This window comes from Delphinapterus leucas, chromosome 21 (genome assembly GCF_059928025.1).
Source record: "Delphinapterus leucas isolate spDelLeu-1000000601 "Yukka" chromosome 21, BTC_Dleu_Yukka2, whole genome shotgun sequence".
NCBI classification, from domain to species: domain Eukaryota; kingdom Metazoa; phylum Chordata; class Mammalia; order Artiodactyla; family Monodontidae; genus Delphinapterus; species Delphinapterus leucas.
Window position 1 is genome coordinate 22,461,121 of NC_143149.1, and position 16,444 is coordinate 22,477,564.

A 16,444-nucleotide genomic window follows, 5' to 3' on the forward strand; every position below is an offset into this window, starting at 1 on the left:
TGATCATGTTTCCTGACTTCCTATTCAGGACTCTTTTCCAAACTACCTGATCTCATTATTAGCTGTGTATTGCTCAAAAATAGTTCCTAAACTTAGAGACTGTCAGAACATATAAAATGTATGGAGTGCCTTGAAAGCAGTAATAGATAGCACAGTATTAAGTAATTCTATTGTATCAAAACATGTGAAGAAAATAAATGGAAAATCTTATTAAATCCCAAGGCCCAAAATAGAAGACATGAGACATGGTAGTACATTAAAGTATATTAGACCCTGTGTGAAAAGCCATTACAGTATTGAAACTTTAAATAAATGAGCAGAGGTGGGAAAATTGCTATGGTTGCAGAGAAACTTTTAATTAAAGTAATGTTATTTCTGATTTTTTTTAAAAGGTGAGGACACGTTTGATTATTTTAATTATCATATTATATGTGAGCAGAGCACCTTTTAATAACTTGGTTCAAATTAAAATGTGGCAGAAATTAGTTGGGAAGAAACTTTATTTTCCTCCTGTATTTATACTGCATATGCAGTACATAAAATAGAAGAATTAAATACTATCTTGGCATATTTCATCGTATCCAAGGTAGGAAATTAATTCTGACCCATTGCTAGCAGCCTAATGGAATGAATACGGTCCATTGTCTTTTTTGTTTCCACTAGAACTTCTTCAAATATTCTTCAGAGATGCTTTTCAGCTTTTCCTATTAAAGAGAAATTTTGACAGCTAGCTCTTTATGATAAAATTGGGATTGAAAAGTTAGAACTTGAAAGGTGGACAGGATGCAAGTAACATAAAGAAGAATGTTTCCAATTATGAGCAATATGAGCCCCGACATGTCTTCCCAGAACAGTAGGAATGGTCCATGATGGAAAGAAATTAAGAAATAATGTGGAATAGGTAGGGTAGGGCTTGATAACTGAAGGCCTTGAAAAACCAGTAGGAGAAGTAGGTGAATGGCACTGATGTTAGAATTTACTCCTGAGATGAGTGAATTGTCTCTCATCCAGTTAGGAAATAGGAATTTTTGGCACTTCACCTCAGTATTTTCTGTGTATGTTAACACTCATTGTCTTTAAATAAATAAATACAGATTAGATGCCAAAGCAACAATTATTTACCTGAAGAGGGGGATACATTTTTCTTTCTCTTTTCTATCTAGTCAACTCCTTTACATCTAGCAGCGGGCTACAACCGAGTTCGGATCGTTCAGCTTCTTCTCCAGCATGGTGCTGACGTGCATGCAAAAGACAAAGGGTACGTGTATCAGCGTATTTCCTGTAATGGTTTCATTCATGGATATTTACTCTTTGTTTTCAACATCTGATACAGTAAAGTTTTTGAGCACTAGACAAAATCTTATATCCCATTGCCTTACAAGCTTGTGTAGCATTTTAAGAATGTTCACAGTGATTTGACTTCATTTTCATGTTCCTACTAATTAAGGATTCTTCTCATAACAATTTCCTAAATTAGTTTAATTTTATTGTATTCTATTATTTGAAGTTAAAATTTGTTTCTCTCAATTGCAATTACTATTTTTCAACTCTTAAGTTACACTTTAGAAAGATAGATAAATAAAAAATTCTGATAATCCAGTAACATAACTATCCTATTTATCAGGTGTGAAAGGACCATCTCTTACTAATAAACTAAAATCATAAGTATACGTAAGTATACAATATTCTGATTTTATCCTGATGAAATCTTGGCCATCTAAACTGAGAAAACCTAAAAGGTCCTTATGAAGGTTGATATGGGAGAGAGGTGTCTGGGAACCAAGAAAGCAGTATGTCATTTATTTTATGAATAGGTGCATTTTGGAAACCTTTGTACCACTTTCCTAGCTAACCTCCAGGGAAATGTGAGTTGGGTCTGCTAGCCTATGTGATGGGCTAACATTTCTCATTATGCCACTTTAATATCTAAAAGATAATTGACCTGACTGCCCAGATGAAGTAGTGTTCATATTACACTGATGAGCAGCATAAAGAAAAGAAGCCCTGGAGCAGGCTTTTGTTCACTTTGCCCCTCTTCGTGTCAGGAAACATAGACAAGAAGAAAGAGCTCAGTACTTGAGACAGCTCTCAGAAGAGGAGTCCATCATTTAAAATCTGCTCTTTTTGGTGCTCTTTCTCTCTTGCCTGCGCCAGGTTCTGTGCCACATGTGAATGGTGTTCCCATAGTATAGGGGCACAAATGCCTGATGCTCTTGTAAATCTCTTTTCCTTTGTGCATGTCTGAAAGCAGATGGTGTACAATAGGTGAGTCCTCAAGATAAGTACACCACAAAAAAGAGGGTCTTTGACTCATGCAGAATGATAACTCGGATATGCAAATTGTAATAGTTTGGATATTGAATTCTTATGCTGGAAATTACCATGAAAGTGAAATAAAATGGTAGGAATATTTCAATTCACTATCAGTTAACATGTATTTTCTATATATACTTACTATATGAAGCATGCGATTTTCAATTAGTACATGCACTTCTTCCTTTTACCAAAATGCTTTTCTAATTGGTGCTTTTATCATTAATGACATACATAAAACAAGATAAATACAAAAGGTTGAGCATTAGTTATGCTTTGTATTCTCTTATTTAATACTTCAAAATATTTTAAACATAATTGTACTAGGATTTATTAGATTTTGTTTCTTAGCACTTCTTGGATAAATGACTCTAAGTTCTTTGAAATGTTAGTATTTTAATTGGCCTTTTTCCATTTAGTGGACTTGTTCCTCTCCATAATGCATGTTCATATGGACATTACGAAGTCACAGAACTGCTACTAAAGGTAAGAGAAATTAAAAATATTGAATATTATTTGCTTTTTTTTTTAACTCATTATGAGCTTTCATGGGGGTTTTTTGCCAAGATTTTTAAGATAATAAAATTGTTTTTTTTTAAGGTTCACCATTGCCTTAAAATTTTTTAATTATTCAGCTTATTTTAAACTATTTTTTAAAAGCTGAAATTAAAGAAATTAAAACAATTGTTGACATTTCAGAGTTATAACTGAAATTTACAGTCAAATAAGCGAGTTTTTTTGATCCAGTGAAATGATTAGTGACCATTAATTTTTTTTTTCTCAATTCAGCATGGAGCTTGTGTTAATGCTATGGATCTCTGGCAGTTTACCCCACTCCATGAGGCTGCTTCCAAGAATCGTGTAGAGGTCTGCTCTTTGTTACTTAGTCATGGTGCCGATCCCACTTTAGTCAACTGCCATGGCAAAAGTGCTGTGGATATGGCTCCAACGCCTGAGCTCCGGGAAAGATTGACTTGTATGTATTTATATCCTAAAGTCAACATCGCTTGTTGTAAATTGTAATATCTTTCTTTTTTTTAATATTAATTAATTTATTTGGTTGCGTCAGATCTTAGTTCCAGCTCGCCAGTTCCTTAGTTGCAGCACGTGGGCTCTTTAGTTGTGGCATGCATATGGGATCTAGTTCCCTGACCAGGGATTGAACCCGGGCCCCCTGCATTGGGAGTGTGGCATCTTAACCACTGTTCCACCAGGGAAGTCCCTAGAATATCTTATTTTTGTTATTAGGGCTGTTGTTTTGTCTAACTTAGATAATAGACTTCTATTCTTACATGTTCACTAGTTTATTATCCTCTTTTCTTATCATTACTTTTCTTTTTGAATTCTACAGGAACCTCACATACATATACTATGCTTATTTTGTGTTTATTGAAGCCTAATTCTAATTCATGTGTTAAGTAAGGCTCCTTTTTCTTTTTTTAAAGATAAAAGAGGATGAGGAGTCCATCAATAACCATCTATTGAATACCTACTATGTTCCGGGAACTTGAAATATAGCAGTGTACAAACCAGAAAAAATCTCTAAGCTCACAGAGGTTATATTCTTGTGCTATTGGTAGTAATAGATGATATCTAACATTATGGAGTACTCACTATTTCCCAAGCCATGCAAGTTGCACATTCATGTTTTTATTTATGTGTGTTATAGCCCAAGTGCAATCACTTGCCCAAATTTAAATAAGATAATTTTTATGATTTGGTGGAAGTAATCTTCTCAGGTACTGATACATATTACCTATGTTTACATATGCATGTTTTTAAATAAACTTTTAGAATAGTTTTAGATTTACATAAAACTTAACAAAAATAGTACAGAGAGTTCTTTTATACCCTATATGCAGTTTCCCCTATAAACATATTAATATGGTACATTTGTCAAAATAATGAACCAATACTGATACATTATTAATTAAAGGCTGTACTCTATTCAGAGTTCTTATTTTTTTTACTGAAAGTCCTTTTTCTGTTCCAGGATCCCATTCAGGATACCACATTACATTTAGTTGTCATATCGAATACTGAGATATATTTAATTCTATACGTAGGCATTACAGGTTTAAATTAAAGTAGGCGTTACCTACCTAATTTTTAATTTGTCCCATGGTTGATATTCTCTTACATCTAGGATTCTAAGAATCAGATAACTAGATTTAAACACCTGAGAAAACCTTTAAATGATAATTTAAGAAAAAGGCATAGTCAGAATGAAAACATCATTTAAGTTTAAACAGATTGTAAATTAGTTTATGTTAAAACAGGAAGAGTTCCTTGCAGTTTTGATCTTGTTTAAATGGAAATTTAAACTTATTTTGGTACCGGAACAGATGACATCTACTAGATTACAGGCCAGCGCAAACCAGATTATAACTGGGCAGATGTCTTAGCAATGAATCCTTGTAGAAGTGCATTTATTCTCTCTCCCACTCATATGACTCTTGCCATATGTTATCTTGCATTATATAGTGCATTTTTCTATGTGTCGTTCTGTCTCCCCAGTGAAGTTTAAATTCTTAGAAAGACCTTTGGTTTTATTATTCTGTCTTCTTAGCACCTATACAATGCCTTGTTACCTAATAAAATGTGTTGATGGTAATTGTGCTTGGGTCTGTATCTGCCTGCCCCCAACTTAGCACAGTGCATTGTGCATGCTGTGTGCCCAGCAGGTTTATTGAATTGAATTTAACTTAACTCAAAATTTATTTTTTACATCTTTTTCTAATTTCTTTCTTTTAGTTTTGTACCCTGGGCTCAGCGTTATCCCCATGTCACCAATTTGACTTCTTTTTTCCTTTGAGTCATTTTGTAAATTATGAGTACTGTTATGGGTTTTTATGTTGTATTTCACTGGTCTGCCTGATTCCACTGTAAACATTAAGATTTAACCTAAATTTGTATAATTTTGTAAAGGAAGAAGTTCCCTGATTAGAGTACTTTGCGACCTTCTCAGTATCTCCTTTATTTTATTAAATAAGATTCTACCAAGGAATTATCTGAAGGAAAGGATGTAACAAAGTTGGAACTTTTCTAACCAGTTTTCATCCTCATGCTCACTGCTTTATACTAGGCAACCACAATGACAGAATTCTTTTTAAGAAAATTATACAGGAAACAAAAACAATATTTTGATCATACGCGTGGTTACAGCATTTTCATTACACACACATTTTTTTTGCTCTTTCTTGTTTACTTTTTTATTTGTTGTTTTCATGAAGCCAATTGAACACAATAGTGCGGGTTCTGCACACACTGGAGCTGAAAATACTAAAAGTAGCTTTTATTCTTGTTTCCAAATGCATTTAGAAAGAGAGATTTTAAGGCATTTTATAAATATTAAGTTTTCAGGGTAATTGGGATTTCTGAAGCTTCATAGGCCTGTACTTTGAAGAATTTAGCAGTGATAAAGTACCACTAAACAAGAGGTTATATAAAGATGTTTTTTCCCCAAACCTGCCATGACTTATTTTATAAATATTCAGCATTCATGCAATAAATACTTATTGGCTACCTACTATGTGCCAAGCACTGTGCTAGGTGATGGGACTACCGTAGCAGGTAAGACAGTGTGATAAGTCCTCTGATATACAGCTAAAGGCATGTACGAAGGACTTCATAAGAAGGAATCCTAATGGGGAACAACAGGAAGGCTTATCCAAGTATCTGAATTGAGACCTTGAGTGACGAGTAGTAGTTAATAAGACACGAGTATGTGCACACATGTGTCTCCGTGTGTCTCTCTGTCTATTTAAAATTGCCTTCCTTTTAATTAATTGATTAATTAATTTATTTATTTAGGCTGCATCGGGTCTTAGTTGCGGCATGCGGGACCTTTCATTGCGGTGGGTGGGCTCTTTGTTGCAGCATGCGGGCTTCTCTCCAGTTGTGGCACGTGGGCTCCAGAGCATGTGGGCTCTGTAGTTGTGGTGTGCGGGCTTAGTTGCCCCACAGCATGTGGGATCTTAGTTCCCCAACCAGGGATCGAACCCACATCCTCTGCATTGGAAGGTGGATTCTTAACCACTGGACCACCAGGGAAGTCCTTCTTCCTGTCTTTTGAAGAAGAGCAGAAAGTGACATGGGTCCCTCAAAGGAAAGGGAGAAAGGAAAAGAGAAAGAATTCAGCCAAGTGACTCAGCTTTGCTGTGCACCTGAAGCTATCACAACATTGTTAATCAGCTATACTCCAATATAAAATAAAAAGTTAAAAAAACCTGAGAGATACTGTCAATACTTTATGCCTGATAATATCAAATATTTATATGAAATGGGCAAATACCTAGAAAAAAAATCTTACTTTAAAAAAAAAAAAAAAGAATTCAGTACCAGGCAGATGCAAAGGCAGGCCTGGAATTAATGTAACATATTAGGTCACATATCATTATATCTTTTTAGAACAATGTTCAGCTTTTTGTTAATAAGTAGTCATATCAAAATACAATCCAACCTTGTAAAATAGAAAATAAGATGATTTGCTTTTAATGAGTAACAGTGGTGGATTCTTGCTTATGCAATTAATTTAGAAATGCCTTTTTAAAAATCTCTTACTTGCTTATACAAATAATAAATAAACATTAACTGTTCTTTGAAAAATTTTCAGACTCTGGCACTTCCCACATAATTCAGTTCTTCCCTTCTCTGTGTCAAGACATAATCACTATTAACATTTTGGTGAATATTTCTCTAAATGTCTTTTTTATATCATTAGTTATATTTAGTTATGGTGGCAGTAGAAGTAGTAACAGTACCAAAAAAGGGTCAGCCTGTCCTCCTCATTTGCTACTTGAATTTTCATTTAATAATATATACTTTCACGTCAGTATATACATAGATCTATCTTTTTGTTTAAGAGTTATAAAGTATTCCGGTGTATAAGTATTCACAAATTATTTAACTGGTTTCTATTTGGTGAACATTTAGGTTGCTTGTTTGAAAACTTTGGTGGAGTGAGTATCTTTATGAACTCCGAGTAGAAAATAGTCTTACTTCAAAATTTTTCATTGACCTACACCCTCATCCTTTGCACCTTTATCATCATATTGTCATTTGTTGCTGTTGCTAAAATAGAGGAATGTGTAAAATTAATAATTTTTCTACTTTATTTATAATCATGCTAATGATTTTTATAGATTTTAAATATTTATATGTCAACCATTATTTCATTAACAGATGAATTTAAAGGTCATTCTTTACTACAAGCAGCCAGAGAAGCAGACCTAGCGAAAGTTAAAAAAACACTTGCTTTGGAAATCATTAATTTCAAACAACCACAGTCTCATGAAACTGCACTGGTAAGATCCTATTGTTAATCCATTCCTTGGGTCTGTAATAGTAGTGCAAATGCAAAATACGATTTTCATTTCAGAAACATTAAGGTAACTTTAGTATCTGAAGTGCCAGGGATTTGCATTTTAATATTGGTTGCATTGATTTTTAAATTTGGTTAGGGAGATAATTGCTTTCATGGATGAGAGAATAGACATTTGCTCAACCTTAATCTGAAAATTATTTTTACTTTTGTCTTTACCCAACCGTATTATAACAAATGTACTTTTGTGGCCAGTGCTCTCATGAAATACAAGATGTGATTTTTCTCTATAGAATCTTCTTTTTCTTGTGGTTGCTAGATAAATACCGTATTTGCTTTCTATCAACGATTAAATTATTTTCAAAGATACGTGCATCATCATTTTGAGCAATTGTAGTCAAAGAATTGTTATATTCATTATAGAAAAATGGTATGCTTAGGAATTTTTTTGTTCCAGACTGTACAAATTTTTAAAACTATTCATGTTTTTTCTTCTAATGTACTTTGAGAAAGATTGTTCTATTTTCCTTGTCATTGACCACATTAAGTTTCAGGTATAGGGCTGGTTGGATTATACCTGAATTCAGAATTTAAGCATAAGTGATGCTTCTATCACAGACCTCTAAATATGCTTCAGTTAACATTCTTTATATCTGGCACAAAAGGGTCAAACTCTAGGCAGTACCTGCTAAAAACAACATTATAAGAGTTACCAAACCAAAATAGGCCAACTGTATGTATACTCAGAATATGGCTCTCATGCTGGGGTTTAGATACATTCAAGCTACACAGCATTTCTGCCAGGAGACACTCAAAGCCACAGAATGAACCTGACCTGCTTTTTTAGAGTGTTCATTCTGTTCATTAGTACGTAGTTTTCTTACTTTTTCAGTTTTAATACGAACATGAATATAAAATGAAGTTGAATATAAAAGTTGTATAAATAGAGGGTAAAACATAAAATTTCTGAGAATACTTCTCCCTCTAAGCTCCTTCAAGTCTGTTACCTTCTTACCTGTCCCTGGGCATATGGACTTATTCTCCTGTAGTGCTAGGAGTACCTCTGGGAAAGAGCTTGAGAAATATTGATTTATGTGGCTGACAGCGTACTGAAGGATTGAGTAATTCAGTTATAGATTTCTGTAGCTTTGGAGAGGCAGTATTCTGATACCTTCAAGTAAATATATACTGGATAATTACTTATTGGCTGAAGGGAAAGAAATGAAGTCTCTTACTGCTCAACTGAGAGCATAATTTCACCTTGGTTTAAAGGCTTATGTTTTATACTCCCAGTGTATTTAGGAGGAATTTAGATCATCTCCATAATGTTAAAATATATGTTTTGAGATAACAGTGTTTTAAATAGTCAGCAGGTGCTATTCAATTCAGAAATCTATTTTTACATAGAAGTTTATTTTATTAACTTGGTTTTCTTTACTTTACAGCACTGTGCTGTGGCCTCCCTGCATCCCAAACGCAAACAAGTGACAGAATTGTTACTTAGAAAAGGAGCAAATGTTAATGAAAAAAATAAAGAGTAAGTGCAGTTGCAGAAGGAGTTGCTCAGTTCTTAAAGGGAAAGCGTGGTACAAGTTAGGAGATTACCTTTTCCTTTCCTCCTCTCCGTAGTTTCATGACGCCCCTGCACGTTGCAGCAGAAAGGGCCCACAATGATGTCATGGAAGTTCTACATAAACATGGAGCAAAGGTAAGGCTCATGCCTGAGATAAGGTGCCAACCTTGGCATTGAGTAGCTAGCTGCACTTAAGACTATTCTCTCTGATTCTCCCGAAGAAATTAATCTTATAAAGGACTGTTAGCATGTATTTGAATTCATAGATTCTCCTTTAAAGCTGATTTAAATCTTGTTACTAATAGAGATAATTACCTGTGTTTTATATTGTACTTTACTATCATTCTTCTATAAAGCAATAAAGGTGGCTATGGTCTTATCATTTGAAATACATTTCAACTTTATATTGTTTCACCTTAATATTGGAATTGATGTATTTTGGTAGTCAACATCAATTACGGTTTATCAGAAAGTAATTTATGTAAATGGTAGGTAAAATATTGCTACCTATTTTAAAGAACATTTGTTCCTTCAAACTGGTAATGATAATAATTTTCTCAAATAACCTTAATATAAAGAAATAAAATTTTAATAACAATTTTTATTGGCATTGTCTGAGTGACATTATCTGTAACTCCATGACTCCATAAATTGCTTGAGGAAAATTTGCTTGAAGGGAAGCAAACTGGTTGTTTTTCGGAGGTACTTGAACTTGCAGATTTTTAAATCCTCAAGAGTGAATACTTTAAAGCAGGAGTCCCCAAAGTAGGGTGCAGACACTCTATGGAACATACAAGATGAGCCATTGGGTATAGGAAAAAAATATTAGAATTTTGATTTATTAAAATAGTAATTTATGGGCTTCCCTGGTGGCGCAGTGGTTGAGAGTCCGCCTGCTGATGCAGGGGACACAGGTTCATGCCCCGGTCCGGGAAGATCCCACATGCCGCAGAGCAGCTGGGCCCGTGAGCCATGGCCACTGGGCCTGCGCGTCCGGAGCCTGTGCTCCACAATGGGAGAGGCCACAGCAGTGAGAGGCCCGCGTACCGCAAAAAAAAAAAAAAAAAAAAAAAAAAAAAAAAAAAATAGTAATTTATTTACAAATGAAAAAGTTAAGATCTACAGTAAGTCCCCTACATACAAACAAGTTCTGTTCCAAGAGCATGTTCACAAGTCTAATTTGTTCTTAAGTCCAACAAAGTTAGCCTAGGTACCCAACTAACACAATCGGCTGTATAGTGCTGTACTGTAATAGGTTTATAATCCTTTTCACACAAGTAACACATAAAAAACAAACATAAAAAATAAAGAAAACATTTTTAATCTTACGGTACAGTACCTTGAAAAGTACAGTAGTCCAGCACAGCAGCTGGCGCTTCTTAGGCAGTACCAGCTACATCACCACTGCTTTTTATGCTTGCTTCCAGACATCCTGGGCTTGAAATAATGATACTGTACCACTGTACTCTATACAGTACTGTAAAGTATACAAAAGCAGAACCACTTGTAGAGGATGCATTCATGTAAAAATGTATGCCAGACATGTGAACTAACTTACATGATTGGACATGGGAACGCACGTTCGCTTCTTTGAAAGTTCGCAACTTGAAGGTTTATATGTAGGGGACTTACTGTACTAATATTTCATACACAGATTGATGCTGGCACTCTCATTATGTCCATGTGTCAGCCTGTCTGAGTCATGTCAGAGCCCAAGGTGTTTCGTGAGGAAGAACATGAGTTGTGTGTGGGGGCATTGACCGTGGTACACTCACTCGTCTGCTCACTTTCAGCACTTTGTGACACATTGCACTTTTCATGAGTAGATTTATGGGTATTATCCTAAATGGTAGAATCTTGATAAATATCGTTGTTGAAAATCAGAGGGAATGACCATGACAATCTTATAGAATAAAAAGTTTATCTGGCTATTTTATGAATCAGGATTTTCGGGTTGCCGTACTTAGTTGTTGTGCCTTTTTTTTTTTTTTAATGAAAATAAGGAAGTTCAAAATTTGCTGATAGTTCTATGGTGACAAATGACTATTACTTGTATGTAGGTACTTTTTTTTTAAAGAGAAACATAATCAGAACCTTAAAGGTGAAAGTTACATATTTTAGAGTGAATGAGAAAGTAACTGCTCTTTAAAAGGAACTTTAACAAATGAAGAGGACATTTTGAAAATAGATTTTTAGAAAATATCCACTGTTTTGTGATTTTGTTGCCAAAAAATTATGTGTATTTATCACCCATCTGTCATATCTATATAATTTAAAAACTGGGCAACAACAGGATTTTCTAACCTGTTTTAAAGTTTTTGTTTTGTTTTTAAATTTGTGTTCAGGTAGTTTTTGAACCTATTAAAAATATTTTAATGCAACACCTCATAATAAGTTTGCAAGAATCAAGAAAAATGCAATTTTACTAGCAGAATTCAGTTAAAACCTTAGCATAATTAGTAAATTACATTAAAAAATAAACATTGTGATTTAGAAGGCTTTGCTAACAATGCACTTTTTCCAGGGGCACTACATATCTATGTGAAATCTTTTTAGCTAATCTAGCCAATGGGACCAACTATTGAAAATGAACTTAAAATCAGACCCTCAAATCTACAACATAATTTTTATAAGATTTAAGTTTCTTTTAATTGAGCCAAATGATATTTTGTACAACTAATAATTTAAAATTTTTTTAAATTTTTAATTGTTTTACCTCTTTCCCATCCTTTGTAATTTTTTTGTATAAATTTTGTATATATTTATTATGTATTAGTTTAGCCCTGCTTGGTTATAATTTATAAATGTACATAAATGTATATTGAGATGGTTCTTAAAACATTTTTTTATTCCTAAGGTGCATGATCCAAAAAAATTTGTGTATCCTTGCTTTAAAAGGACGGTTGATGTTTTTAATTAAACAGGATGAGCTGGAATGAAAGGAACAGAGTTCTACAGATTTATTACCTATTTTCAGGGTACAACTACTGCACTGTTACATAAATAATGTCTTGTTGTTCTGTCAAACAAAATAATAAGCTAAGTAGGCTTTCTGCTACACTTAAGAACATGGTATGTTTATCATTTACCTATTTTTAAAAATATCTTATGGCATTTTAATGTTCTTGAATAACCATTAATAATGCCCTTCATTTTGGGAAAGTATCTCTTTGTTGTCTCCCATGAGTCATTTTATTTCCTGAAGGTTCAGTGAGAAATAACATTATTTTATATAACCTATCCTAGTCAGCATTACTCTAGGTCTGTGGTTCTAAATCTTTTTTCTGCCCTTCATGTTCACAGTACATTCTCATCAGTAACGTCACAATTTATCAGTGGGTCATGTATAATTTTAACCACCCTGCTAGTGATGTAGAATGCCTTTTAGACTAGTATATCTTCCCTAGTCCTTCCACTTCAGTTCAACAAAATTGAGAATTCCTGTGACTAGGCACTTTAAATGGGAAAAAAAGTCATATTTAATCAGGGTTAGGAACCAATAGATACAAATTTCCATCCTCCCCTTCACTCATTTCCTGGTCCCAAGGCAAACTGCTATCCCTCAGGGCTAGTTTATCTGGTGACTAATGCATTAGTAAAAGCTCACTATAAAGACCCAACTTAGCTACTGTTGGGCCCTAATGTTTGCTTGCCTAGTGTTCTTTCTGGGCAACTTGTGGTTCCAATTTGATGTTTGAACGACTCATTGTTTCCATTTGATTCTAAAAGCACCTTCTGAACAAGTAGCCCCACTCCCAAATTAGGATTCAGCCCTCTTAGGCTGCTTCTACCATTCTGCTGTCTTCCCCTCCTCATGATGAACCTAGTTCTCAAGCTAAGACTACTAAATCAGAAAAGGCAGAGAATTTGGTAGGGAGATCTAATACCATTAACTAACTTGTCTTACTTAGACAAATAAAACTTAGTAATATTTATATAAGCCAAAGCATTCTTTTGTGTAAAACTTGGTAATAAATACAAAGTACAGGTTCACTCTGCAAGTTAAGCATATTGTGTATGTAACATAGATATAGTTTTCAGTTTAGAATCTTCCACTTTCTAGTTTTATGACTGTGAACTTAATTTCTCTGAACCTCAGTTGACTCATTGGTGATATGTGGGTATTAATACCTCCCCTACAAGGGTGTTTTTTTGTTCGTTTTGTTTTTTTGGTAAAAATTGAATGAGCTTATATATATATGTATGTTGTATAGTACCTGGCACACAAAAAATACTTTGATTGCTAGTAAGTATGAACATTGTATTTTTTTCTATATGTGTCTTTTCAAACTTATATACTATATATTTCCTTTAATTATCTACATTTTATTTAAGAGATGTATATAATCCCTTTATAATTTGTTTTGATCCACTAGCTCAACATTGAGTTGTAAAATGATAAAGATTGTCAGCTGGATACTGTGGGAAATAGTTTGGAAGTTAAAGCAGTTACCAAACTTGAAGCTAATCCTGAACCAATTTAGTGGCATCAGTAATGAAAAAGGAAGAGAAAGACGAAAGCCATTTGGAAAGACTAATTGGGTGCTGGAATAGACTTAGAAAATGGTGGTAGTTGGAAATGAATTGGGTGCTGGAATAAACTTAGAAAGTGGTGGTACAATTAAGGAAGTAAGAAAGCTAGAAAGAAATACTGGTGTCCTATGTCTTGGTAATGATTTTGTACTTGGAGTTAATATGATAGAGGGACATTAAATAAAACTAGTGGTTGGAAATACAGCACTAGAGTATGAAAGAGAGCTTAGGATTAGAAAGATCTATTGGGAAGCCATTGACATAGTGATCATACATTGTGGGAATGAGGAAGGTTCCTGGTAGAGAATATGGAGAGATGAGTTGAGAGTCAAGGAATAACCTTTGAGGATTACTCATGTTTGTGGAACAGTAGTGGGAAGAGGAACTGAAAGGCTTATCATGGTGTCTGTTGAGTGCAACGGAGTGTGAAGAAGGAACAGGTGATTAGTGCTGCAGAGAGAAACCAAGGTAGACGATCCATTTAACTTGGCAATTTTCACATAAGGGCCTTGGTAGCTTTTGAAGGAGGTGTTCCAAAGATATAGAGGTAGAAAATTGTATCAGTTAGGGTCTTGGCAATAAATAGCACACTCAGAGTGGGTAATTTGAGGAAAGTTTAATAAAGGAGTTATATACAAAGGTGTGGGCAAGGTTTAGGAAATCAACAAGGGATGAGGTAGTACCAGCAGCAAGTGGGCGCTATCATCATCCTGGGCCTGAAGGGGCAAGGAGCAGGGGCGCTGTATAGAGCAGGCCACCTGACAGCATCTGTAGCCTTTGATAAAGGCTACATCTAATCCATACTCCTCACTCTTCTCCTTCCCACCAGTCCCCTTGTCATTACTTCCCACTGGCCAAATACAGCGAAAAGTTAAAGACCAAAAGAGCCCATTGATGTGATCCATACACGTGATTTTCCCAGGACACAGAGCAGGGTGGAGGGTGGATGTGGGTCCAGGGAGGCAAGCAGGCAATATTTAGCAAAAGGACAGAAAACAAATGACTCTTAAGGAAAGGATGGTTATAAGAAAATGGGGTTATTAACCAATTTATTTGAGAAATCCACTTTTATAGGAGTAAACTTCTGTATCTTAAAAAATTAATAATTATCTCTACCAACCCCTGCTTCGCAAGATTACTGTAAGGCCTAAATGGGAAAGACATGAAGATTTTATCCTTTTTTCTTTATTATTGTTAATGTACCCTGGCATTCTGCATTCTGTTGCTACTGCCTTGTTTGCTATCATTATTAAGTACAACCTAAGCCCCAATTGCATACGGTATTATTAATACAGCAGATACAAAAGGTTTAATTCAGAAGTGCTTTTTTTTCATACATGAAAGCACTGCTATTTTGTCATTAGTGAGCATCTGTTAAATGTGTGAAACATGAAAACTTTTTTTTGATGTTCGTATGTCTTAATTTGACAGATTTATTTATAATGTATGTAAGAAGAAATTGTGTCAATAGTCATTGGCATTAAATGGGCTTATTTCTCATATTGAGAGTGATCAAGACCTTTGCTCACTTTGGAGAAATGTGTTAGCTTATTTTAAGGATTTTATTAATGCTCTTCTAGAGGTGGATTGATAAGCAGATTCTATTAGGCCAAAGGTGTTAAAGTGCTTTTAAAGATATAGATCCAAAGTAGCTTTTATAGTTCAAATAATATCTGAAGTTTGATCATATCAAAATAAAGTCCAAAGGGGCCAGTGTCTCAGAGACATTTTAGTTACTGTTCAGTTAGATTGACTGAATCTAGATTAGACATAAGTAGAAATCTGTTTTATACTTATTTATATACATGCCTGCTTATTACTTCTATGAGATAACCATGTGGTTAATCCCAAAGAAATAATCTGCAGGAATTCTAGCTGAGATTCGCAAAAGGCTGGAACAACAAGTTTTGAAACTGTTACCTTGGCTGCCATTCTCTCTCTGTGTCTGTCTCTCTTTCTCTTTCTGAGATTCTGTGGCTTTCTTTTCTCTGCTAGTCTTTGTTCATCTGCTTCATTCTTCTTTTTATAGACTATATTTTTCTGTTTTACTTCTCTATGGCCCAAATATGGTCTTTTCAGCCCCTACTTTATAAGCCTTTGGCTTAAAAATATACCATCTGCAGCTGCCATCTCTCCCAAGTCTCAGGGATGAGAAAGGGAGCGTATGAATAAGACTTCAGTTTGTTTAGCACAGCCATGGGATTGGCACCTCGAGTCTAATCAGCTGTGCTCTCTGCAACTTATTTCTCTGACAGTTAGGGCATGTGGGCAAGGTAAGTACCCCTTTAAGAAAGCGAAGAAAGTATGCACCATTATAATATAATATACCTCTTTTCAGAGAACTTGATTGTCCCTTTTAAAATTCCATGTGAATATTGAAGGCTTACAAATAATAATACTCAAGTTTGGCTAGTAAACATTAATCTAGTTTCATGTTTCTCAAATTTAATTTTTCTCAAATTAAAATTTAACTTCTTAGATTCCATACTCTGGTGGGTTCATAACACATTAAAGGATTAAAGACCTATTAGAGTAAAATATTGATTACTGTAGCAGAATTCTAGCTAAGAATTAAATTTTTGCTTATTTTGTTTATTTCATTCCTCACAGGAGATACTTTTAACTGTGTATATCCCACTGTGGATAACAATGGCCTGTAAATATCTGTAAAAACGTAAATTATACTTTTATTATAGATAAAG

General features: G+C 34.4%; 1 protein-coding gene across 3 annotated transcripts in view; it reads left to right on the forward strand.

Moving 5' to 3' along the window:
* TNKS (tankyrase) overlaps positions 1–16,444 on the forward strand; it is a 176,432-nt gene that overhangs the window by 107,053 nt on the left and 52,935 nt on the right. For all 3 annotated transcript variants that reach the window (XM_089903698.1, XM_022571132.3, XM_022571133.3), the window contains exons 6-11: positions 1,164–1,258; positions 2,733–2,799; positions 3,103–3,289; positions 7,498–7,619; positions 9,082–9,173; positions 9,266–9,344. In XM_089903698.1, the coding sequence (XP_089759824.1) occupies positions 1,164–1,258; positions 2,733–2,799; positions 3,103–3,289; positions 7,498–7,619; positions 9,082–9,173; positions 9,266–9,344 (642 nt within the window). The remainder of the gene's footprint in view (positions 1–1,163; positions 1,259–2,732; positions 2,800–3,102; positions 3,290–7,497; positions 7,620–9,081; positions 9,174–9,265; positions 9,345–16,444) is intronic.